The sequence below is a fragment of the Camelus ferus genome, chromosome 2, assembly GCF_009834535.1.
Source record: "Camelus ferus isolate YT-003-E chromosome 2, BCGSAC_Cfer_1.0, whole genome shotgun sequence".
NCBI lineage: Eukaryota > Metazoa > Chordata > Mammalia > Artiodactyla > Camelidae > Camelus > Camelus ferus.
Window position 1 is genome coordinate 103,628,308 of NC_045697.1, and position 27,588 is coordinate 103,655,895.

Sequence of the window (27,588 nt, forward strand, 5' to 3'; positions counted from 1 at the left end):
TTATGGGGGTCACCGTGGGAGTGATGGGAGCTGATGCACGGCATGGACGTGACCTACACCAGGCTGGTCAGGCGTCCCTAAGATCCAGAGTCCTTCGGGCAGACAGTGTGTAGTGGCTAAAGACGTTTTAAGGGTAGGTGAAGATCCCCTCCATCCCCTTGCCAGCAGCTCTGAAAAGTAAGCTGCCGTACATACGTGCATTTTTAACACAACACGTATTAGCAGTCAAGCACAAAAGCAGTTTCAGCAAACCTATCGTGTCTGTCAGCTAAAGTCCCAGCCCTGACCTTTCAAGTGCTCCCACCAGCACCTGGCAGAAGGAGGCATCTCAAGGCACCGAGGCTACAGTCCAGAGCAGAGTTCAGTGACCCTGACAGTCAGCCTCAGGTGACTACCGGTCCTCCAGACAGAGGCTGGGCACAAAACCGGGTAGTGATCAGGCCTCCCGCACAGCCCTGGGGATTTCATACTCAGGCTATAGGATTTGCTAGATTCTTTCAGAAAGTGGGAAGCGTGTCTCTATAAAGTTTTTAGGCAGTCTGCGTATCAGTGAGGGTCCGTTTACTGTATTTACCATGCAAAGCAACAAGTCAGTAATTTCATCAATAAAAACCTATTTCTGAATTTATTATGCTAATTAGCAAAGTCGCTGGTTAAGAGAGATACACAGGCATCTGTTGTAGCTGCCACTGGGGTGCTTTCTTACTGCACACGCCAGTGAGAGTTCTCCATCAGAGCGGTGGGCTGTCCGGGGCTCTGAAATCTACACCGTCACCGTGAAGTATTGTCACGTAACCAAGTCCTGTAACACGCACTTCGCACAGGGTTCGCCTCTTAAGTACCTAATTAATGTTCACTGTTATTATTACTAACTGAAAACATGTTGAATAGAGAAAAAAATAATTAAAAAATAAATCAACAAAAAGTATAGAAACTCTATTATATAAGCTGGATTAATGAATTCTGAATGGAGCTGATCTTACTGCAAATCAAGATTTATTCCTAGTTTGAACTTATTAATTTAGTTCTGATTCCTACTTGGTATCAGAAATTTGGCTTAAAGTTCAGTGGAAAAGGGACAGTAGTAGCCAAAGCCTACATGGTCACTATTTGAGGAAGGCGATAAAATTTCACCAAGCAAGATATAACGTCGTATTTTTCAGACCTTGGATTATGACCCCATTAATGAGTTGTTAAATCACTTGAATGGGTTTTTATCTACCACTTGGCTAGAATATGGGATGTATCACATAAAGTAAGAGTGAATGTTGTTTTGTAAAACTTTTACACACATGCAAATGTTTTCTGGATCACACTGTCAAAGGTATTTCTAACTGCAGATTGCGGTTAAAAACTTCTAGCAGTCCCTGGCGAAGGAAAACGTGGAGAAAGAGCAGAAAGAAGCGTGGGGGTATCAGGGCAGAGGTCTTGGCGGACGCTGAGTATGGCGGACATCTCCTGCTGTAACATTAAGAAGATGGGGCTTAGGTATAGCTCAGTGGTAGAGTGTCTGCCTAGCATGCATGAGGTCCTGGGTTCAGTCCCCAGTACCTCGCTTAAAAATAAGTAAATAAATAAACCTAATTACCCCCTCCTTAAAATAATAAGAATAGATAAAATAAAAAGGAACAAAGAAGAATGGGACATGAGGGTCAGGCTAGGGATCCCCCAAAGAGGGTTTTTTTTAAATTGAATTATACTCAGTTTACAATGTCTGTGCTCCTAAGAGGTATTAATGTCTTTAATTTGATACTTCCGTGGAACCTGGGGACTTCCTAAATTTTTATTACAAAGTCTGGAGATGCTAGTGATGAATTTCAGACACCAACTCAGAATCAAGAGTTCAAAACAAAATCATCTGTAAACCTCTGAGGAACCTAAGTGTATCACGTTGTTTGAGAACTGGCATTTCTCTCTTTCCTCCTGTGGATCAGAAAATACTATGAAACAAGACACTCCCCCACCTGTCTCCAGCATGGTGGTAAAACCTACTGGGTCTTTAATTTCAGAGGCATCTTTAAAAATCTGTCAGATGGTAGAGGTCCCCAAACTGCCTGTCCTTACAGAACTGCAGGAGCAAATTGCAGGACAGAAAATACGCTTACAGCTATGCCCCAAGCACGGCCTTCTATTTTCTGTCTTTACTCTGGACTCCTGTTTTCCCCTTACTAGTTTACTGTCAAAAAGCACTGCAGCTCTTAGTCTATAAGAACGGAGTGTAGACAGTGATGGCCCATGAAAGGTAAGGGCTGGCTCAACAAGGCACACTTTAAATAGAATATAACCTTTCATTAATAAAGAAAATATAAGGAATGAGAGCCAGTTAATGACTAGGCCACAAGGAATATATGCTTATGGCCACAATGAGAGATACTGACTATTTTAAAACTGTCTTATAATGAACAATGTAATCAGAAGTAATTTTTTTTCCTTAAACAATCAATAAAATAATTCAAACCTATGTTGAGAGGGCACAATTATAATACTTTGGCTCAGTCTAGTACACTTTGGTCTTCAAAGTGCTTTCATATCATGTTTTTCAATGCAGTTCTGGATGTTAGGAGACCTGGAATCTACCCTCTATTAGTTATATGATGTGGAATAAATTTAAGAATTTTTTCTATGCTTTCATTTCTTGGTTATAATTACTGACTTACTAATACTCGAGATTGTTTAGGTAACACGATTTAGTGAATTCAAGGGTTTAAAAAAGTGCTTCCCAATCGTAGGGCAGTTTTATTAAGATAATAGGCTTTGTGTGCCAAATAGAATCACAAAGAAGCTTTTACAGGGAAAAGAAAAACAGAAATGCAAACTTTTGTATTTCAATTCCATTTCCCCTTGAGAAAACGACCCAGATGTTGTCAAGCGATCGTTTCAGCCCAAGCTGCAGGTAATCCTTTAGCTCTCTTGAAAAGCTTCTAAATAAAATGGAAAACAAAATCCTTTTCATATTTTGTTTCTCCCATGAAACTCTTCAGAGAGGATGAAGATATTTTTGAACCTCTTCAGGAAAACATAACAGCCTTATCTCCTTTCTTGTAATGTAACATTATTTACATAGCTGTTCCTTTCCAGAACTCTTTTCCTTTTCGCACAGAGCAGGGGAACTTAATGGTAACATCAATCACTTGGCACCAGGCTCACAGAAGCCTAAAACTGGAAGGAATCTCAGCGACCCGACTTGTTCATCTTCTCATTTTACAGATTTGGAAATTGAGGCTGATGGCAATTAAGTGTTTGTTCCAGCTTTTGGTGAGAGAACTGGAACTTGAATCCAGACTAGAATCATTGGTGATAATCAGGTTGGCGATCTGTTCCACTCTTTCCAGAATCCCACGTCTACCAAAAAGCTATGTTCTTCTTGCTTAATGCACAGTTTCTCGTCAACGCTCAGCTGTGTAAATGCGACCGCAGACTCATAATGAAGTTCAACATGCAGCACAGCTGCCGTGACTGGTCTCTGTGTACAAATGTCTACAAATGGTACGGCCCATAGTGGACTTTTAATAAACGTTGCTCATGACATGCTATTTAAAATTTAAACAGCATTCTTTCAATTCGGAAAAGCCTTTGGAAATAAGCAACATCTGGGAACCTCACAATTGATTGCCAGCTGTCAGCTGACACACTCGAAGAGTGTACGCTTTCAATCTCGCCATTTGAAAACATGAAAAACTACTATAAACATACACTTTAAGGATCTCAAACATCCTTAAACATTTCTCTTTCTAGGAATACGAGAAAGCTTTCTATGCATGTTAGAACTCTGGATAAGCAAAGTGACTCGAATACTCAAGAGAAAAAGATTTTTAAAAAGTGAAATACTAATAATTCGAACCTTGGATTATGACCCAAGGCTGGAATTTTTTTCACGATGAGCCCGACTGGGCATGCACTGAACCATCAGTAACGAGGTGCAAGCTGTTCTATCTCTGTAAAATACCTTCTCATTATTATACGAATATCACCATCCAACTAGAGAATAATCTGGGAGAGTTCATGGCTTTTAGGGCAACCCACAGCAAGTGATGCTGTCTGGACAAGATATAATTACCTCTGACCCTGAGTCGCAACTCTAGGCGAGCAGCACACAAGCCCTGTAGTTTTGTTTCAGACGAGGCCCAGTGATAGCTCTGCACTTCCTCCAGGCCTCCTCCTCCTTCCTGAACGAACTCCAGGGAGTGGAATCATGTCAGGCTTTCCAGATGGATTATGTGAAGCCATAGCTCAATGTCATTTTCAATAGGAAGCCTCATAATTAAAGGTCAAATAGTCACTTCATCTGCAATCAATCAATAGAAAAAGTACTAATACGAAGAACTAATCAATCAATGGCAAATGCCCTAATAAAAGCCATGAATCAAATTCAGCATGTGTGTAGATGCAAGCGCACCGAAGAGACTGAGACAGGGCGAAAGCAAGAACAATAAAATAAACCGCAAGTGTACGGACAAGAGGGTATCCAGGAGGCGTCTCAGGCCAGAGTTTTCGTCTTTGGTTCATTAGTTACCTGGGTACTACTTTGCCAGCAATAATTTATTCTTAAATACAAATACTGGATGTAATAATATATATTATTTCATAAGGCATTCTTACTGTATTCTATTTAAGATGTGTGTGTGTGTGTGTGTGTGTGTGTGTAAAATCACTAGAAGAAATATTTTGACAGTGATCACAAAAGGGACAGATATAGTTTCTACATGTCAAATAGATATATTAAAATCTGCTGTGTATTTCATCTTGGTGTGAGAGGTAAGAGGAAGTATAACTCTGAGTGATATTCCCTGAAATGTGCCCCCTGCTTTCTGAAATATGAATTCTTCACACTTAGTGGGATGTTCTGTCGCGGCCATGCAGCAGAGAAGTCCCATTAGGATAATCATCAGCCTGGAGCTCAGGTCACTGCCACACACATCCTCTGCACCAGAGATGTCAGGTCACCAGGAGAGGAAAACACGCATTGGACTTTGTGAAAACTGATACAGTAAGTGGACAGGGCTTAACAAGGCCATGCTAGCAATAAGATGCAAACACCCTTTGCTGTATGTAGAACTAAGGGTGTTCCTGGACGAGGGTGACCCATGCCACCTCACTGAGATAGGAAGCAGTGAGGACGTCATTTTTATAAATGTTAATTAGGAGACTGCAGGAAGGAAGCCGGTTCTGATCAAGGCATGACAGAATCGCCTCGCTGGAATAACATTCCCTGATCTAAGAGCTTAGGAAACTGAGGCCTGGGGCTGTCTTAGTGGAAGAGTCAGGATGAGCAGTTCGCTCTTCCAGTTCCAGGAGAGGCCAGATCTACCATGTTACAGAAATATGGAAGGATTTACACTAACCTGGTTACTTAGATACCACACATCAGTATCTCACTGGAGGATCTGAGTATCTGTTTCATGGGAGAACGCTGCAGAAACAAAGTGCAAACGCAGACAAAAGTCCGAGTTAACCCAATCCTTTTTAGCAAAACAGCTACTTTTTGATTGGTGTTCAGAGCACCCATCTGTTTGCCTGAAAATTAGGAAGAATCGAGAACAGAAGCATATGGCTTTGAGACTAAGAAAAATGCAAAGAAAAAAAAGACCAAACGGGGAGGTATTCTGCTTATAGAAAAGAACAGAATACTGATCACATTGCAGTAAACTTCTTGGGTTGAGCTCTTTGTTCGAAACCGCCAGCTCAGCAGAGAAAAACATAATGGAGAAACAAACAAACAGAACTTATTTTGGTTTTCCTGACAAAAGCACGTTCTAGGGGCAGAGCGGGTTTGAAAGGCAGAAAGGCAAAAGCGTATTTGGTGTAGCCAGGGCACAGCACCTGCTCTAAGGACACAGGTGCATTTGATCCCCGACTCCCGACCTCTCAGGAGTCTGGCAGCGCCTGGCTCTGGACTCCCTGCCTTTGTAACAGCCCCTTACTGTTCAGGAGACCTGAAGCAGCAGGCATCATGTCTCAACAACCATATGGGGAAAAATGTACGAGATGATTTGAGGTCAATTATTAAACCACGACTGTGACATGAACATCTACAAGATGTTCCAGGGTCAAGGGACTGGAACCTTGGAAATGGTAACACGGTCATAACTAATACAGTTAATAACTAATAACAACAGCCATTGCTCTAAGTGTGCCCGCCACGTGCCAGGGAGCACATCAAGCTCTCTGGGTGGGCTACCTCGTTTCACCCCCAGCAATCCATACACAGTGCAGTTGGGGTGGGAGTATAGCCCAGTGGTAGAGCACGTGCTTAGCGAGCATGAGGTCCTGGGTTTAACCCCCAGTGCCTCCACTCAAAAAAAAAAAAAAAAAACCACACAGTGCAATTGCTGCATGTAGCCTGTCACGTACGGACTTGTATTATGTACAAGTACTGTGCTAGGTACTTGACAAATTTTATCTTTAATTTTTACAACAGCTTACCAAGTATTCTCCACCCCATTTTACAGATGAGAAAGCATGAGAAAGCCAAGGTTCAGGGAGGTTAAGTGACTTGCCCGGGGTCACGACATCAGGATTGCAATGTGGCTTCCAAAGCTCTTTCAACTTCCATTGGAGGTGATCACGAAGAAAACCTAACAGACGTACTGCGACGGATGAACGGTACGTGCGTAATTTACTCAAGTAAGTGGAAGCCCTCCATAGCAAGTGCTCCCTGAAGAATTTGTCCAATTTCTAAATCATTTCCTCAACCCTGCAAGACTGACGACAGATTCTATCAGACAGATATGCTTGGGGTTAGTAAAACCATTATGACGTGTCTTCGTTTTCCAGTTTACAGACTGAACTTTGACATGAGCAGACTCAGAGAACGTCATGATCTTTTATTCTCTAAAGTTAGTCACTCACCAAAATGTAAAGGCGTTTTTAATATTAGTTTTACCACCGTGTACCTGCTACCCCAAGGAGCCTGTGAATGATGAATGATGTATATTTCAATAAAGCTTCTGATTACTTAATGACTTTTAATGACTAAAAACATGGATTCCAGATAGGTCTGGATAGGTTATTGAGATCATGCCACTAAACTGGATAAAGCTAAGTAGAAAATAGCACTTTTTTGGATCTATTTTTGTCCATTAAATACATACTCACTTCACTTTAGGGGCTAATCAGATTGAGTTAATGATAACTATACTGCTTCTTTAGAGAAATAACATTCTGACATGAACTTCAAACTAATGTCAATATCAAATTAGAGTAATCACATTATTCCCACCTTGCTCCAAGCTTCCAGAAGATAAGTTAACATTTTCCAGAGGTAACTCTGGAGCCTTCTAAAGCCAAGCTTTTGCTCATTGCACTCCCCTAACCCCCAACCACACCCTCCATTCTTCTGCCAGCTTTTAACATTAACATTCTACATTGAAGACATTTTATGAGAATCGAAAACATGATTACAAATAAAGCTAAATCCTATACTATTAAATTTAGGCCCTCAAAAATTGGTTCAATCAAATAACAGTATTTCAGAGCAATGACCCATTCATACTTTGCTATTGTTCTTTATGTAACACAGTGGACAATACCCCATTCCGTATAATCTGAACTGTTGTTTGAATTTCAAAATCATAGGATGTAATTCTCAGAGGGCAATATTAAGTTGGTTTTGAAATCTGCAAATCACTTACCCAACGTGAGGGATTTGTGTGTGGAACAGAAAATGATAGCCACAGTGTCTGCTGGCGTGAAACTCGAATTATTCCTAGGGGGAAGAAAAAATGTTTTACAAATAGTTTTATAAAAAGCCTATTTAACATATCCTAAATCAAATGTAGCACCTACCTTCACGTTAACATCCCTCTAATCAATCCTGGTGACAGAAGTCATTCTGTACCAAAATGCACACAGATGCTTAAATTTTCATTTTAGACAATAATTTCTGAGTTGTTTATCCATGAAAAGGAGATAGTTTTAAAAATGTGTTGTGGAGCTCTCCTAAGGTTACATATGTCATCAGCCTGTGGTGCAGAAGTTTATAAAAATCATGCAGCCAGGAACTCCGTGAGCTAAGCCACTAAGCTATCGCTTGATTTTAACCCAGCAGCTTGAAAGAGTTAATGTATCTCTAAAACTGCTTCCCTCAAGGAGCAATGCATCCTTTGGGAAGCAAACACATGCCTTTGAGAACAACATGGTATGAATAAAGATTTAACATCATATGTTTTAGTAAAAATAAGAAATTACCAATTTTTAGCAGTTACCATATCTCAGGTATTCTTTTCATAGAAGTATAGTTGATTTACAATGTTGTGTTAATTTCTAGTGTACAGCATAGTGATTCAGTTATACATTTACATATATATTTTTTCATATTTTTTCTTTATAGGCTATTACAAGATATTGAATATAGTTATCTGTGCTATAAAGTAGGACCTTATTTTTTAAATCTGTTTTACATATAGTAGTTAGTATCTACAAATACTGAACTCCCAATTCATCCTTCCCCTCCCCGTCCCTTTCCCCCTTGGTAACCATAAGTTGGTTTTCTATGTCTGTGAGTCTGTTTCTGTTTTGTAAATAAGTTCGTTTGTGTCCTTTTTTTTTTTTTTTAGATTCCACATGTAAGTGATATTGTGTGATACTTGTCTTTCTCTGTCTGACTTACTTCACTTGGTATGATCATCTCTAGGCCCAACCAGGTTGCTGTAAATGGTCAGGTATTCTTTTAAGATCTTTGCATGTAAAGACATAAGCTCCATCAGGTAGGCTATACAATATCCCTATTTACAGATGAGAAAACTGAGGCACACAGAAGTTATGTGACCTACTCAGGGCCCCATAACTAGTGAGTGACAGAGCCAGGATTTAAATCAAGTCTGGCTCCTGTGCTGATGCTCTTAACTGCTATGCTTTATTGTTACATAATACGTTAAGCATAAAAAAAAATCTTGCTGAGTCAAAATCTTTTAAATGTTATGAGGGTCACTAGTGGTGAATATCATAGTGAGATTTCCTATTTTAGAGTATAAAGATTTAGAGAGCCAGGAACCGAAAAGGCTAGAAATGTAAATATTATTATTGTGTCTTTGATATGCTAGAAACTATTTCTCCCTGCAGAATCAGAGTTGGAAGGTATAGTGAGATTACATATTCCCTGCCCTGAACTCAGACAAGAGTTAGCAAATGGAGAAGCATTCTAGAACCTGGGGCATGGATATGGTTGCAGATATAACCACCTAACCATTGTTAAGGATCTCTAAAGAAAGAGATCCCACCATTGCCCTTAGTAACCTCATCCTTATATGTGACTTCCACTGGGAGAAAAAGCTCCCCTAAATAGCTCCCACATCCTGGCTCTTGGCTGTATGCTCACTGGAGGGGAGAAGGACCCATTCCTCCTCCACTTCCTCCTCTGTGCATATGTTAAGAGAATATTTAAACTGCCCTTACGTCTCCTCTCGTTTGATAAAAAATCACTGTAAGCTCATGCTTCCCAACCAGTCTTACCTGCAGCTTTTTTTTTTTTTAAATAACATTTTTCCAAAGTGAATTTCTGCTGTCTCACCTCAGTTGAGAAAGAAGGAGGGAGGGAGGGAGAAAGAGAGAAACTGGATGTTTTGGTACTGCAGAGAAGGATGATCTCAAGCTTGGCATGATGCTGGAGCACCTGGAGGACCTTCTTGGAGGACATGACAACTGAGCTAGGCTTGAAGGAATGGGTTCAGACATGCACAGATGCGTGTTTCAGGGAGGGGGCAGGAACTGAAGAATGGGAGTGAGGGGCGGTCGGCAGAGAGCAGACCCTTTAGGCTGACTTGGTGTGCCGGGACATGTGCTTACGACCAGGAGTGTGGACTTGATAAGACAGCAGAAGGGATGCTGCCGCAGGACTTGGGACAGTAGAATGACACAGTCAGATCTGTCTGTAAGGAAGAGTGATCACCCCGCCCAGTCTAAGACTGAGGCTGATGAGCTGAGGCCAGGAACAGAAAGACTTAGGGTCTCAAGAACCCCAGTGAGGGCAGGGGCTGGTGGTAAGAGCCATGAAGAAGAATTAAAAGAACCTGTTAACTGGTAACTTCTATGAAATAGTCCCTCCCAACAGCTTAAGAGCACAGGCATGAGGGCAAACATACTTGGATTTAAATACAGACCATCCTTCTGCTTATTTATAAAATGCATATAATACTGCCTGCTTCTGAGAGTTGGTGTGCGGAGAGAGGCCAGTGTTTGTTAAGAACTTGGCACACTGCAAGTGTTTCATACAGCTAGTTTACAGTTTTTATTGTTCACGTTGCTTGGAGAGAAGAAGACAGATTAAAGAGAAATTGGAAACTTTGAGCATCTGGGACCAAGAGGAGCATTAAAGCATTCATGGAAATAGGGAATGGACGAAGAGGCCCAGGAGTTGATGTTCAAGTGTACTGAATCTGCAGTAGTGAGGGGGCTGTGTTTTCAAGAAATCTGGTGAAGAGAAGAAAAGGGCCATGGAGCTGAACAGGACTATGACAGAGAGTACAGACAGAGCAGTGAGAAATTACAGATGAAACCATGGCCTCAGAGGGGCTGAGAAGACATGGCTGAGGGGATTAGCCCAAGAGGAGAGTGTCCTGCAGTCTGTGCAAAAAAAAGACAAGCTGATGGGGGAGGGCAGAACTCAGCGGCAGAGCACATGCCTTGCACGCACGAGGTCCTGGGTTCAATCCCCAGTGCCTCCTCTAAGATAAATAAATAAACCTCATTAACTCCACGCCTATCCCCCCCAAAAGAAGATAAAGGTAAGTAAAAATTACAGACATTTTCCAGGTAGAGAATAAGAAAGTGGGGGTAATTTATGTCAGAGATTTTACTTCCTTTATAAAGCATGAGGCACTTCACTGACCCACAGAGGATTTGAGGTAACACTGAGGCCTGAGAACCTGAGAAACGAGAAGAACCTGAAATACACAGACTGGGGAATAGGATCCGTAGTCAGTGCACGATGAGTAAAGAAACTTCCCCGGGAAAGAAGGCCCGCCTGGGCTGGTGGGACACGGAGCGCACCCAACTGGCCTCCAGCTGGTTTGGGGCTGCTCTCCACACACTGCTTGTGGCGTCAGTAACACGACAGGACCTTTCAAGTCTTTGGCTGCCTGTGTTTGTCCCCGAGTATTGCTGCATCTGGATTTTTGCGCTTTGGTTTTCTTCCAAGAGAGTCTGGCGATACAATTCTTGGGCGAGCTTTGTTCTGTGTGATATTTGTCCTTTTCCAGATTACAACACATCTCTAACGTGTCAAAATCTCTCTGGCCGAGAAGGCTCTGACTTAACCTGGCCCTGGCTGCCAGGCTGGAGCGGCACTTCCAGTGTGGCCAAAGAGGGTGCCTGCAAGGCATGCTTACTAGTCCCTTGCTCCTGGGCAAGGGGACTGCGGCAAGTAAGCCCACGCTGGGAGGTCTGCAGCCTGCTGTGGGTTGGAACACTGCCCTATAGTTCTGCGGACACAAAGTCCTTCAGTGGGGAGGGGGAACTGGGACATAATATTGAAATATTTAAGGTTAAAAAACAATATTCCATCATATTCTTTTTCCTTACAGGTTACTATTAGCCACTGAATACGGTTCCCTGTGCTATACCGTAGGACCTTGTTGTTTATCTATTCTGTACATAGTAGTTTGTATCTGCTAATCCCAAACTCCCAATTTATCCCTCCTTCCCCCTTTCCCCCGGTAACCATAAGTTTTGTTTTCATTATAGCCACTTGTAATGAAAAGAATATGAGAAAGAAAATGTGTGTGTGTGTGTGTGTGTGTGTATATATGTACATATACATATATATGTGAATCACTATGCTGTACACTAGAAACTAATGTAACATTGTAAATCAACTATATTTCAGTAAAAAAAATGGGAAAAAAGTGTAAAATTGTAAAAGAGAAAATAAAAAAATAAAGTGCTACTTTTTGTGCTTAAAAAAAAACCAAAACCAAAAACAAAACAATATTTCATCTAGGTAGGGCTGCCTTAAACTCTATCTATATGGTAACAGACCGTTGTTCCACATCACGGATCTTGGAGAAAGCCGGTTGTGCTCACTTAACCCTCCGCCCGAATGAGGAGGAGGCTGATGATGGCGGGGTGATGATGGTGAGTGAGCACAGCAGCAAACATTTACTGAGCACTCTTCTAAGCACTGTGCATCCAGTATTTCTTTCGTCACCGAGTGGTCAAATACAATAACATTTTGTCTTGTGTTTTCCCAAAAGGGATCTTGACGCCCAGTTGCCTAAAGTAGGTTGCCCCAAATATTGAAGACACGTTTGCCATCTGAGCAAAACATTGTCAAAACCAGAAAGCCGAAACCACCACGCAACTCAGTGTCCGAGAGCAGCTCTCCTAGTAAGTGGCCCTCCCTCACCCACCCAGCGGCAGGAAATCAGGACAACACACAGAACGAAGCCGCCCGTCCATTCTATTAAGCAGTAATAACTAGAATTACTTTCAGTGATTAGCATCTCTATTGTATCTGTTCACACTCTTGAAAGGCATCCCATTACTATTTATTTTCTAACTCTACCTTATCTCTTTTTAATATTGATTTTCTTTTTATCTTGTTTTTATAATCCTTTTGATTACTCTGGCTTCCCTCGAGATGTTTATTTCCTTTTCTTCACAACTGGTCTCTTTAGTCTCTCACAAAGCTTTCAATCAGTGTTTCCCACATAATATTTATTTTGCCTTCCTTTGCAGTACCCACAAAGGAAAACGTGTCAGAAGGCTTTACGAGGAGAATTACAGAATGTGGAGCAGAGGAGGTCCTCTGAGGTGGTTCCGCCTAAGCCCACTGTTTTCACAGGGGGAAACTTCCAAGTGAAAGACTCTCCTTTGTGAACCTCTGTACCTGTTTTGTCTTTACCCGTTTTGAGAGTCCTTGTCTGTCATTAGCCGTGTGGCACTAGACAAGTTACCGAAAGCTCTGGCGGGCCGCCCCCTCTCTGAGATGTAAGGACACTTCCCACTAACAGCAATGGTCGTCCACCCCCCTTTTCTCCCTCCCTCACCCTTCAGGCCACCGTCCTTCCCTCCCAGGGCTGTGGCGAGAGGCTCAATGAGACATCTGACTGCAAATGTCCTGATAAGGACTGAAGCACCTAATACAAATATCTGAATACCTGTTTTCTTCCTTTTCCTTTCTTCACGGTTTCTTTTGTCACCCTAGGGACACTCTCGTTTCCATTACTCTAGTCATTCACCCACCAAACTGTCTCACATATATTTTTAAAATTATTGCTTTCTTTTTCTAAACTTTTTCAACATTTTTCTTTTAACGTTGAAGCTTCTGAAAGTTGCAGAAAGCTTCGGTCACTATGGGCAACAGACTCTTGGTTTGAAGAATCAACTCCCAGTTCCTAGCAACTGAGACAGACAGCGTCAAGTAGAATGTATTACAAAACTAGAAATGCTAATTCTCTCTCGTCCATAATTAGTTTTTGAAATAATATAAACTATGTTGCTATAATAAATATTTTACAGCGGCTAACATTTCTTGAGCACTTACTATACATTAGGTATTATGCTCAGGGCTTTAGGTGTGTATTATTTAATTCTCCAGATGACCTGAAGAGATAGTAGGAGGTACCTATCTCCACTTTCAAATGAGGCAAGTGACAAAAGTTACAGCATAGTGAAACAGGATTCAGCCTCGAGTCCCTCTGACTCCAGGGTTGGCATTTTTAACCCTGACATTATTCTGCAGAAAGATAAATGAGAACACAGAATAATAACTCTCAAATATATTTTAAATATGCAGAGCAGAAGAGGCTCACAGGCCAGACAATACCACGGTCACATGCCAGGTCTATAAACCTGAGAATGCTAACCACAGAAGCAGAGTGTTGCAGGGAAGTTGAATTTTCTAGGCTGGGTCTCTCCTGGTTTATGCTAAACCTCCACCATCAGAGGTCACTGGCATCCTGCACAAAAAAAGACAGGCCGATTTCCATGATGAGATTTTTGTCTCCTGATATCTGGATTGGTTTTAGCTTTATTAACCGGTAAGTAAAAGAAAAAAAAAATGCACCACAGGCCAATTTCACTAATTCTAAGAAGGAAGGAATAAAAAGGAGGAAAAGAAAAGGACGCTCAATGGGCTCTCTTGGTATCTTTGACTAATCTGTTTGTATGTGTGTATGAACTTGAAGAATCCAGTTAAATACTCTCTACAAATTCCCCAACCAAAACAAGTATGATGAATTTAAAAAGTAAACGAAATAGTTTAGTGCAGTGGAAAAAAGCATGGGTAAATGCTTCTGGAAATGTCAAATGGAAATGAATTTCAATTCTAAGCGCACTATTTGCCATCTGATTTGGGGTGAGCTCTAAACTACTAAAATCTGATTTTAGGCAAGCCCCTGAACTACTCTGAGTGTGGGTCGTCATCTGCAAAATAGCAACAAAAATGCATAGTACCGTAGTCTTTCACGGTCAGAATGACACAGTCCCTAGCACAGTGCCTGCGTGCTGCTGTTTTTCATTCCTCCAGTAAAATCCTCAGGTGCTATGAGGTCTTCCAGCATGAAAGCAGAATGTGAAAATCAGCTTGTAAATTTTGTCCAATTGAAACATCCTCCAAATTTAATGGAGTGTTAGCCATTAACCATTAGCCAGAAACACGATTAGAGCTACTCTGTATTCCGTTGTTCACCAAAGAACATACATGTCTGACAGGGGGCCAAGCAAATTCAACACACCCCAGAACTGGGGGGAGGGCTCAGTGGTAGGGTGCATGCCTAGCATGCATGAGGTCCTGGGTTCCATCCCCAGTACCACAATTAAACAAACAAACAAACAAACCTAATGACCCCCCTGAAAAAAACAAAAAAAAAACCCCCAAACCCCAAAAACCTACAACAGAACCTCACTGAAGGCAGAACAAGGCTGAATAGAAGGGCCTCAAAACCTCAAGGCCTTGTGACAGCCCAGCCGACCCCATGCTGAAATGCTTAGCTAGTTGCCATACTCCCCACCCCTACCCCTCCTTCAGTGATCCCAAGAGTGGCTATTCGGTGCTTTTCAAGGAATTCTGCAGCCACTGACAGGAGATCTGTATCCTTCCTGGATAAGATGAGGGGGTCTGATGATTACTTCCACCACAAGGACCGACAAACAAACAACCAGTGAAAGGCCAACGTCTTTTCAAAGGTGCCGTAACAAGCCACTTACAAAAAGGACTTTAAAATAGCTCCTGCTCTCAGATTTCCCCACTTAAGTCACAGTTTCCCTGTGACTTAATGGCTCTAGGCTTTACTCTTACTTCATAAATCACAACCACAAGCTTGGGAAAAATGCTTCAAATTACACCAATCAATAAATTTTTATTGACTGTTTACAACCAGCCACGTGCTACACCGAGTGCTCTAAGAGCCAAGCGCCTGATGTGAGGCCTGAACCGTCCACGCTCTGACACCACTGTGGGCGCCATAAACAACCCAGGCCCTTTCCCTTGGGTAGCGCATTGCCATCCCCTGGCATTCAAGGGCCTGGCGATCTGGTCCAAGCTTACCTTTCCAGTTACCACTATTATTTTTAATCTCCCTCTACGCCTATTGTTCTATCAAGTCTCTGTGTGTGTGTGTGTGTGTGTGTGTGTGTGTGTGTGTGTGTGTGTGTGTGTGTGTGTGTGTGTGTGTGTGTGTGTGTGTGTGTGTGTGTCTACGTTTGCACTATTGTTTCTTCTCCCAAGAACTCCCACATGGCATCTGTGTTTGCTGAATAATTAGCTATTTTTGTGACTCATGTCAAATCCCATCTCATCCACGAGGTCTTGCCCTCCTATTCTTGTTGGAAGTGCTTTCCTCCTTGACTTGTCTGCACGTTATGTTACTGCAGCACCAGAAGGATACTTAGTTATCAGCGCACAGATCCAGTCTATAAACTCATGAGGGGTCAGAATCATTACTTGTGGGATTTGCTATGGTAACTTTCTCCTACCAAAGGCTTAAGTAGTATCTGTTGAATGTATAACACCGGTGGAAGGAGTTGCATTAGAGGTGAACCTCTAAGAACATGAAAAATGAACTAGGACATGGAGACCAGTGTCGACTTGGGGATAGCCTAAGGAAGGGACTGAAGTGAGAATGCAGGAGGTTCCTCCAGCGAACAGCAAAGATTTCACCTCAGCCTAAAGCTTAGACAGCATGAACGCCAGTAGTGGTTTACTTAGCCCCCCAAAAATAAACTTCACCCTGTAGGCACTGGGTGACCACTGAAGATCTCCGAACAAGAAAGCTGTTATCAGAACTCAGTCACTGGAAGCAATAGGAAATGTGGAAGAAAAGTTCAGCCTGGAAAGGAAGACACCAGTAAGATTTCCATGGCAACAGTCTAGGGAGAAAGAGGCCATGAGAGCCTGAATGAGGGAAGTGGCTTCAGAAGCACAAAAAATACTACTGAGGTAGGATCAGGACATTTTCAAAATAATGATGTGAAGGATTCCAGTCTGAGTAACACTGTGGATAGTAGTTCCATGAAAAATTTAGACAGAAAGAGGAAGTATTGGGGAAAAAGATGAATTCCATTTTGAATACTTTGAGCCTGAGGTCTTGTTAAGACAGTCGGGTGAAGATGGCCAGGTGGGAAGTGATAAACAAACAATGCTGAGGCTCTGGAGGAACTGTGAGAGGGAAAGTCTGGGCTTCATCAGCGGGAAGCTGAGGGCTGGAGGCAGGGGAGCAGAGGAGGCCCCCTAAGCATACAATGTGAATAACAAACCCAGGACCAAGAACAGACCCTTGGGTCCTGTCTACAACTTGAGGGTGGCAGGAGCCAGAGGGAGTGATCAGGAGAAAAACCAACAGGGCAGCCGCGCAGAAGCCAAGTCAAGAGCGTGATTTGTTGTCTAGGAAATTAACAATGAGAGATACCAAATCACTTACCTTGTTGAAAAGATGAAGGTTAAAAGCATAAAACTCAGCTGAATAGAACATACTGAGGAAGGAAAAAAGATGGAATCTCAATTAGCACCGAAAAAGCAGTCTGCAACATATTCACTGGCATGCTTAGTTTTATCTGAAACTTCTGGGAACTCAAACAGAAAAACAAGCCAAACAAACATACATTGTTCAAGTGACAGAATCATTTAAATGAGCAGGACTCAACTTCTCCTTACTGAAGATATCCCCGGATATAAACTATGGTGTTTGCTACTCAGGGCAACCCTAAAACCCTCTTTTTAAAGTGTGGTTATTTAATGTGTTCAATTTAGGACAAGCTGCTTTATGAGTAACTGAAAATAGCATAAATGTGGTAGCATATAACATATATTTTGGAATAACTCATGTCAATTTTAATAACAAAAGGTTCTTTAATATTACAATTACCAAGAGTTGTCTTTGGTATTACAGGATAAATAGAAAAAAGGTTGATTTTTGAGCCTAGCAGTTAACTTGCATTTTAGAGTCTGCTGCTTCTTAAAATGAAACTATCTTACTTTGGGTATATTTTCATAGAAAAAAATTACATGAACAGTCACATTTTAACCAATACAATCCAATTACTATACTTACAAAGTGATAGTATCGTCTAAGTCCTACTTTTAATTCACAAAAAGGGGTAAGATTCGCTCAAAGTTACAATAAAATAAGCTGGCGAAAAAGTGCTCAAATCTAACATTTGAATTTGACAGATAATGTGGCTTCTTTCATCTGACATCAACCATTGTAAATCAGACATAAAAAACAAAGGAGATTAAGTCATAAGTGCATAACTGATGTCTTTTTAAAGAGCAGATCCACATGAGAAAGGCACTGAGTCCGTACATACAATATGAAATGAAGTATTCTCTTCTGATCAAATTAACGTTGGAAATGCTTAGGCACACAGGTGCCTAAGCTTTGCTACCGAGGAGGCTGAGCAGAGAGCAAGGATATCCCGCCTTCCAACTTACTTATGAACAGGATGAGGATAAGGCTGAATTTATCCAGGTCAATATTTGGGTTGGAGAACGTGTCACAGAATGTCGTGTAGATGATCATGAGGAGCACACTGCTGCTGATAGCACCAAAAGGAGGTTTCTTCCTTTCAAGCCAGTCCTTGATGTATCTTCGGACGACCTGAAAGACAGAGACCAACAGGTTGCCTCTTTTCAGAGATGGAGGGAGTGGAACTGGGCATCGCAAAGTGATTCTGACAGCAGAAAGACATAAAGGAAAGGGAATAATTTGGATGATGGCCACAGTGGATTTCAAAGCTTCCCTGCCACACCACTCTTCTTCTGGGGAACTTAACATTTGTAGTGCAACTTCCACTGGTGGCCATAATGAGAGTATATTTTCAACCGCATTCAAATCCACCCTTAATCATGCCAAATGCTCTTTGCTAGCTGTCACTGAGACATGCCCATTAAGCCTCCCCAAAGTTTATCTCCTCTGCTGATCCTAATGGATGTGTGTAATTATCACAGTCCCCTTTGCCTCAACAGACAATTCCAAGTGCAACTTTGGGAATCTTAAAAATCTGACATCTTCAAGAATTTCAAGACTGTAGATAATCAAAAGTGATCCATGGAACATATTAATATTTAAAATGCTAGCAATGCACCAGAAGTTTTTAATTAAATTATAACTCATGCTTGAAAAGCAAAAGTGCATGTGTTGTGGGAGTTTAAATAATTCAAACTCTGACTATCTAGAGTTTTTGTGAATCCAAAGACAAATGCCATTTGCATGCTTTTAGAATTCCGGAATTAACACTTAAAAATGAATAAACCTGTCCTAACGTTCCTACAAAAGGATGAGTGAAACATTAAGTCATATAGCAGTCCTCTCTTATTTTAAAATCAAATCAGAGATTTCAATCTGGGGGCAGCCTGAACATGGGTGATAACTTGAAGTTTGGATATAAAAGTGAACCTCTCTATTTAAAATCTTTTGCTTTTGAAAGAGGCTGAGCACACCCTGTAATGAGGACTATAGTTGAGACATATTAAGTTTTGAGTCACTCATTAGCCTGCATAATTGAACATGAGATTTCACAACAGGCGGAATTACCGTGATCCATTAGCAATAATGAGGTCAGGGAACTTCTCCTGACAAGGCTGATGGGGTTCTGTCATCGTCTACTCTGTCACTAAAAAGGCTTAATTCGCAATGAGGCATGCCTTCACACGGCCTCAAGAACAAATACACAACTCTCGAGAGAACCTGTGGATGTATGGCTATTGGATCAACTTCATCTGATCTCAAGGACAGTAAGTGAAATGTGTTTTTTAAAAAAAGAAAAAAAAAAAGAAAGAAAGAAGGAAAGGAAAGGGAGTCCCAGCAGAAAGCTGACCATTTGGTACAAGGTACAGGTGCAGACCTTGAAGGCTGGGTGGGGAGGGAAGAGAAAGAGGGTTTATAGAGAGAGACAAATAGTGTCTCTCAAGTATTTTAAAAAGTAGATCTTATCATTAAAGTTACAGCTACATCAATAAAAAATCGTGTTTTCTTTAGTTTTTGTTGAAGTGATCCCAAACCAGAGCAATTTATCTAGGCTTCATTTCTATTTTTAAAGTGTAGTGACATATAGAGACCGAAGCACCGTTCTGTCACTCAGCCATGGAATGATGTATTAGGACGCAAGTTTTGGTGCTCGAGGGACCCAGATGGCCTCACATCCAGATATGTCACCACGGGGGAAGTGCTGAGTAGAAGGCTACAGAGACTTCATTTAAAAGGTCATTTTATAACCTATTGTTTCTGGTAGTGTAAAGCTGGTAATGGCCCCAATTTAATGCAACTCGACTTCTTTTGGAAAGAAAATAAATTACATGGAGTTATTGAAATGGATACTGTCTTCCAATTTTGTTTGAATGTACAATAGTTAAAAACACAGAAGTCCCTCTCGGCAATAGGTTATAGAACGTATGATCCCAAATCCAAAAGTCAAAGCATTTTCTCCCACCACCATCGACCCCTCTGACAAAATAAACAAATAAATATGAATGAGGTGTAACTCGGAAGTCAAAGCCATTTGAAAGACCAAGACAAATCTCTAATCATCGATCAACTTTATAAGATGTAATTTGACTTAGTCAACATAATGACTTCTTCCTGCATTACAAAGTACTCAGGGTCTCCCTGTACATTAGGGTTCTTTTAACATGGCATGACACACAGGTTCCAAATCCCGCACCCTCCCAGCTGGAATACCTTTCCTCTAAACACATCAATGTGTTAGTGCTGGGTACTTAATCTCGATAAAGAAAACAACTGGAAAGTTGGAAACTGGACAGACCCACGAGTGAAACAGCAGCCCTAGGGGCAAACAGGTTGTCTTTCGTTGTTCTTTGTTTTACAGTGATATTTGTCTGTGTTTTCTCAGTAAGCCATTTTATTCCTTGCCACTCTCCATAGGGCTTTTCTACCCTCTTCTAAAATTAAATTCACAAAGCAGCTGCTTTTGCCCTGTGTAGCTAGAAAAGTGTTAAAATATTTCATAAGCTACTGGGTGAAGTCGTGTTGATACGCCTCAAATATGTGCTTTGGATATAAACTGCAGGAACCCCATCTTCTCTTATATTTTTGACACAATCATTCTCTAATTGTTCAGAATCACTGCTGTTTTAAAATGTTCCAAACCTCTCTGCCTCATACAAATGTTTGATAACCTTAGAGGAAACAAGGCTTTGCTAGGAATAGATCAACACAACCTGATGGATCATTTGCTCTCGCAGCTCACAGAAACTCATGCACTCAAAGCTAAACAACAAATCCTCACTAATTTGTTTGCTTTTCCCTCTGGAAAGTGAAGGGAAAGACTCTTCCACAGGAAGGTTTTTATTTTATTGTCTCATCTTCTACATTTTGATTTTCTTTATTTTAAATTAAGCACCAGGAAAGGTTAAAGGGAAACTTAAATCTGAATCCCTGTACGTCTAATAGGCTGAGCCACATATCAGTTACTGCATGACCTCCAAGGTAAACTCTGGAAAAATAATACGTCTTCGGGGAAGAAAGCTGATATACCAAGGTAAGTGTAAGAGCCATCATTTTAGGTGTCTTCATTTTTTTTTTTTCAGGGTATTTTCTTGTGGATTTTTTTTATAATTATTTTTCTGCCCTGTCTTTACATTTATAAATTGATTTTTGAGTGGGGATCATTTTTTGTGTTAAATCTAAATTTTAAAATTTATTTTTCTCCAAGTGGCTTTAGATACATGCACCCCAAAATTCATAGCAGCACTATTTACAACAGCCAAGGTGTGGAAGCAACCTAAATGTCCACTGACAGATGATTGGATAAAAAAGTTGTGGTGTGTATATACAATGAGCAATGGAATACTGCTCAGCCATAAAAAAGAATGAAATAATGCCATCTGCAGCAACATAGATTGAACTAGAGATTATCACACTAAGTGAGGTAAGTCAGAGAAAGACAAATATCATATGATATCACTTATATGTGGAATCTAAAAAAATGGCACAAATGAACTTATTTACAAACAGAAAGAGACTCACAGACATAGAAAACAAACTTATGGTAACCAAAAGAGAAGTGGTAGAGGGAGGGATAAATTAGGAGTTTGGGAATAGCAGATACAAACTGCTATAAATAAAATAGATAAACAACAAGGTCCTACTGTACAGCACAGGGAACTATATTCAACAGCTTATAATAACCTATAGTGAAAAAGAATACATATAATGTATAATGTATAAGTGAATCGCTATGCTGTACACCAGAAACTGACACAACATTGTAAATCAACCATACTTCAAAAGGAAAAACAAAACAAAACAAAAAAAGAAATGGTGGCATTTAGTGACTGCTTGGATGTAGGAGCGTTAAAATGTGAGGAGAGAGAGGAGGCAATGTGGTTTCTAGGGGGAGAGCCTGAGGCTGTGACTCTTAATTCCCAGACTGGATTATAAGAGGCAGATGTAAACACACAACCTTTTTGCTTGTAGGTAGTTGCAAGTGTGAAAGTTTATTCTTTGAAAAAACAGAGTACTTTTAAAAAATTACCCAAGTTACTTTTGGACGACCTTTACTGCTTTATAACTTACTGTAACACTTTATTAGTGGGCACACAAAGATGAGCCATCTAACAATTCATTATCCTATCTGGTTAAATATTCTTAACTACATAAATTATATAACCCTATATGTTTTAAAAAAAACATTGACTGGCTTAGACAAAGTTTTTTTTTTTTTGGTCCATACAGTTTATGTCAAACATTTATTATTTTAAATATTTATTTATGTATGTATGTAGGTATTGACATCTAGTTGATTTAAGACACTGTTAGTTTCAGGTGTTCAGCAAAGTGATTCAGTTATATGTACATATATATTCTTTTTCATATTCTTTTCCATTGTGGTTTATTATGGAATACTGAGTATATATAGTTTCTTATGCTATATACAGTAAGACCTTGTTGTGCAGACATTTATTATTAACAGAGATATTTCCAAGATTCACTAGGAGAAGAATATATGAGCCCTGAGTTATCATATGGAATTATTTTCAGAACGAAGAGAATATGTATGGGTTTAAACTAATCCACTAATCGACAGCTTAAACTGGCCAGAGCTGAGAAGGGCAGGTGGGTTCTGCCAAGCCTCTGTAAGACACAGCATTTCCCTCATTGATCATAGAACGCTCACTCATTCACTCCCTCGCTCACTCATCCCGCACGTACTGATTGGGGGCCTATGGTCTGGGTATGGAACGGTACACACAAAAAAATGTGGTTCCCTGTCCTCATGAAGCTTACAGTCTAATGGGGGAGACAAACATTAACAGTAAACAAAAGGTAAGCATCTATTGTGACAAAGGCCAAGAAAGGACTCCCACAAGATGTCACAATAAAGAATAAGAGGGAAACATACTCCAGACAGGTGGCCCAAAGGAGGTATGAATTAAAGAGTCCAATGAACAATGAGCTGGGGGTGGGAGGGTGGATAGATAGATGTTCTAAACAGAAAAATTAAGCAGGAATTGAGAAAAAGCCAGGGGAGGTGAGAGTTTAGGAAATGTGGCAAAGAGGTTCGAGAGGTAGGTGACATAATATTTATTCGGAATACTTGTTATGTGAGCAGCACTAATAATTCAAGAATTATTCTATTTAATTAAATGGCATTCTCTGAGTGCTTTTAAAGCCTCCCGCATTTCCGTAAATTTAGTCTCTTTTGTAAGAATAAAATTAAAGTTTAAAAAAGTGCATGTGTAGTGGATGCTGTGGTGTGCCCCCCAGATCTGTCTCTTCAGGAACCAAGATGGTTATTCCCACATCTGCAGGGTGTGTTGACTGACTGAAAGACCTCAGCTGAATTCCTCCTTGGGAACTGCTGTGCAGAGGGCAGATTCACCCAAGGTCGTACATCTCCTGGGGAGGGAGGGAAGCCGGCATCCGATGACTGCTCAGTGCAAGAAAGAGTCAAAAAGCCAGGCACCTGTGTTTTAGGCAGGACAACTCTGAGGGTCGGTCTAGCTGGAGGCCTTGCCGGGAATGCACCAGAATTCAGCTCCTTCCTCATCCCTGCCCTACTTTCCTCACTCTCCCAGAGCTGTTGATTCCATGGGTTCTCCCCCGATAAACTTCCTTCATGGAAACCTCTGTCTCAGACTTGATTTACCAGAGAATCTAAGACAGCATGTAAATATTACATGTCTATACAGACACCTTTTTTTATAGTTAATACTTCAAAGAGTTGCTTCCTGTTTCGTATCTACAGGGAATTTGAAGACGATGACAGATGTTATAGGCACTTACCTGCATCAGGCTCTAGGATGCCAAAAACTTTGTATGCATCATATTTCATTTGCTCCTCACAACCTTTTATGATAGGTCCTGTTATTATACAATTAGATGAATTATGAACCTGGAGCCAGTGAGATTAAATGACTCGCCCAAGGTCACAGAGCAAATAAAAGGTAGAAATAAGAACTAGAGTCTGATTGGTCTTAATCCAGTATCTGTGCTCTTAGCCATGCTAATACACTGCCTTCCTAAGACTGACTCCTTTCTGCAGAGCATTAAATCCCATGATCTGTTACTGTGGCTCCCTGTGATTAAAACAACGGACAACAACCTTATTTTCAAATTCGTATGCTTATAATTGAGTTACATGCTCATTATTAACCTGTTAAAAGAAGTTTAGAATTTCTTCTATTAGATTAATTCAATAAGAATGATAGAGGCAACGAAATTTTCTAAGAGCTAATTTTAAGAGCTAATAGAATTAAGTGTTTATTTTGTCAATTACAAGATCACAAATATGAGCACTGCTCTCAGAGGAGTCTAAGAAGAAGCCAGCCAAAAACAGGTGCTTGTTCCCCAAAATGACCGTAAATGCTGAGACCTTATCAGAAGTCACTGAATAAGGTAATGACTTGATAGACGGTTTCAAGCTAGCTACAGACCTACAAAGAAGGGATCATCAATTAAAATAAAATCTAACAAATAGATTCTATGTAAGTGTCCCTATTAATAGCCATCTGCAAAGCAGAGTGATATTTATTTAAAAAAATAAAAAGATGAGAATATTGTGATTGAGAATATTGTGATCACAGTCTCAGATTTTCACCGAACGGTTTCTTCCTCTGACTGGCTTTTCCCTCAATTGTCCTGCCCTCACATAAGAATTCACAATTTGATATATAAAGAAAAGAGGAGAGAGAGTTGGAGAACTTACCTGTCCAATAATGAGAGGAACCACAACAGTCATAAAAAGCTGAGAAAAAATGGACGTAAAAGGCACAGAAGAGGATGAGCCAAGCTGTAAAACAAGAAGGAGTTAGAATTACTGTAAATCAGGTATCAGTAATGCTGTTCACTACATACTGGGATAAAGGAATTCTCTCATAGGCACCAAAAAGTTGGTAGCTATATACAAAGGTCAAGTGAACTTACTTTTAATTTTCTAAATTTAACACAAAACAGACTGAGCAGTTTAATGTATAATTTTTATTAGGAGACTAAGGCTAAAGAAAAATAACTAGTGTTTTACAATTAACTTAAATCATCTATCATTAAACACATTTCAGAATTGTAAGGTCATTCTGTGTTTATACTGTCTCTACTCGTGTGGCATGATTTTCCATCTATAATCATTTTCCGAGATTTCAATTCACCTGTGTGCGGATACCTAAAACAAACATGTCTCATTGTTTTCTTATCAAGATATTTTTATTTATATAAGTGAAATAGTTTCTAATTTTCCTACTCCTCCAAAACAAAGGCAATGAGTCTCATATCCTTTAAAATTTATTCTTACACAAAATCTAGGAAATGGGAAATCCTGAAACATAGCTTATTTTTCAACTTAACATTTCAATAAACCTCTCCTAAATGTGCATGTCTTAACGCTGTTCATAATTCCTACTTTCACTCCGTCCTCGTTTCTTGGTTCTTTCTTTGCTAATGACTGCAGTCTCAACTTCATAAAGATTCTGTTGCCAGCAGCACAAGGTAGTGTTCGCCCGTGAACACTGTCACACACACTCACATTAACTTAAACTGCCACGAATTGCTATCTTCCTATTAACTTCCCAGTGTTTTTACAAAACCTCCTTTCTGAACAAACAACAGCCAGTTCCAAAGATGTTTATCTCTTCCGTGAGTCCCTTTTGCAACCAGGTTCTCCCAAACTATCAGCGAAGGTCTTCCTGGCCCTTGGAACTTACTCTCGCCCTCCCCTTGCAGGCTAAACCTCCATTTTCATTTAGTTTCCAGTTTCATTAAACTTGGAGATATCTTCTGGAAAGTAATTTTTGTGAAAGACATTGAGATAGTTATGATGGAAGGAAGAGAATGTTAAACAAAATATACCAAATATTTAGATAAATGAGGTTCATAGCTCAGAATGAAATGCTGTGGGGTCAGTGTTTTCACTGATTTCTGCATAAACTAGCTTAGCAAAATCTTTTCTACACCCTGGTGTATTTTATAAAACTCTGTCCCTCATCCTTGGCCCCAATCTATATGCAATCAAAATGCCAAGAATGTGCCCGCATTCACTTAATACTGCCTTCAACACTGACCACTGGCTCTCAGTTTAACCCATAAAAAGGGTAGACTCTAGTCTTTTCCTCCATAACCAATATAAGCTAAAGAAATAAAGACAAGCAGAAAGAGTGAAACTGGCAAAGAACACATAGGATTTGTGGTGTGTTACATGTTACATGGCTTTTGGCTGTTCCTTTTTAGGCAAAGTCAAACTATTAAAAGCTAATAATCATACGCTATTTTAGAGCAACTATGTCTTTGGTAAACACCTAGAGCAAGGTATTTAACAAATATATTTTCTCCACAAATATTAACCCTAAGGATGCTTCTGGGGCAAGGATTGAAATAAGGAAAAATATTGTTTGCAAAGAAATTGAGGCACTGGATAAATAGAAAAATAAACTTTAAAGAACAAAGTTTTCAAGTTCAAAACCATTCAGCTCAATGCTCTGTCCCTAAGGCTCACAATGTCTAGAGACGGGCAGTAGGGCTCAGGGTGGTAACCTTCAAGTAAAAAGTCTCAGTTCTCGCCTGGAATCTCATGGGTGATCTCACCTATCTCTGTTCCTCCTTCTACCTCAACTTTATCAAGTTATTTAATGTGATTTTCAAATGTTGTCATGAATAACCATACGGAGCTATATCCCCTCTGTCAGCCCAGTGCTTATCCCAGGAACTGGCACAGAGAATATGTTTGCAGATGCGTAAAGCTGTGCAGAATGAACAAATGAAGTGATTTGTAAACATGGGGTGCTAAAAACGTGACAAACTCTTACCCAAAAGCATATCTTTGTTTTTTCTAAAGGTAAAACAAAACAAAACCCACAAAACTTAAGTATATCTAAAGATCTCTTATTATCATGTAGCATTACAAAATCAGTTGGTATTATTTTTTTCACTGTTTATCACTAGTAACACAACTCATCTAAGGTGCACTTAGAAACAAAGAGCATCCATCCATTGATGCCAAGAACAATGTGGGCGGGTGGGGGGAGCTCCCCCGTGTGTAATCAGCAGCGGGAACGTGGTAATGCATGTTCCCTCCCTTCGTTCTCCTCAATCCCCATCTTAGCTCCTTAATGCTGCTCTTGAGGGGAAGACCTAAAACTGATAGAATTCTAACCCTAGAAGAAACTTGTCCATTTGCTCTTTTTAAAGACTGAAAACTAAGGTCCAGAGAGAAGTGGCTTGTAATGAACACTTCTAATACCTGCGTTATTATGTGAAATTGGCTGTGCTTCTCAAACACATGCAAGCAAATCTGCTCTGTGGTAACAGTTCTCCTACCACTGGGGGGCTTGTTTGTTTAACCATAAAGTTTACTGCAGAGCAGTAAACTCAGACCAAACGGAGAGAAAAGTTAAAACGATTTCATGTATTAAGTACACTTTGGGGGTTCTTTTTAACCCCAATTCAATCTAAAGGAGAAGTAAAAGAAAACCCATTTAAACTTTGGTTTTAAGAATATTAAGTGTTTTACTTTCTAGATCCATGACATAATAGATCACTTGTATGTTCAGTGTTTGTAAGTTCCTAGAAGACAGCGGAAAGGGCTATGGGGGGGAGGGGGAGGGGAGGACATTGTCCACGATCTCCAAGATCCCTTTGTCCTCTAAACACCCATGACCTCTGACCTACTTGATTAGGAACACAGGACAGAACAGCCCTCCTCTGA

General features: G+C 40.4%; 1 protein-coding gene and 1 long non-coding RNA gene across 3 annotated transcripts in view; one reads left to right on the plus strand and one right to left on the minus strand.

Moving 5' to 3' along the window:
* SLC10A7 (solute carrier family 10 member 7) overlaps nt 1–27,588 on the minus strand; it is a 223,498-nt gene that overhangs the window by 20,903 nt on the left and 175,007 nt on the right. For both annotated transcript variants that reach the window (XM_032464468.1, XM_006187224.3), the window contains 4 exons: nt 24,601–24,684; nt 17,867–18,032; nt 16,857–16,908; nt 7,632–7,705 (listed from right to left, as the gene is read on the minus strand). In XM_032464468.1, the coding sequence (XP_032320359.1) occupies nt 7,632–7,705; nt 16,857–16,908; nt 17,867–18,032; nt 24,601–24,684 (376 nt within the window). The remainder of the gene's footprint in view (nt 1–7,631; nt 7,706–16,856; nt 16,909–17,866; nt 18,033–24,600; nt 24,685–27,588) is intronic.
* LOC116658775 lies at nt 1,376–10,616 on the plus strand. The gene is made up of 3 exons (XR_004314079.1): nt 1,376–2,137; nt 4,931–4,934; nt 10,605–10,616. It is a non-coding gene; the product is annotated as an uncharacterized LOC116658775 (long non-coding RNA).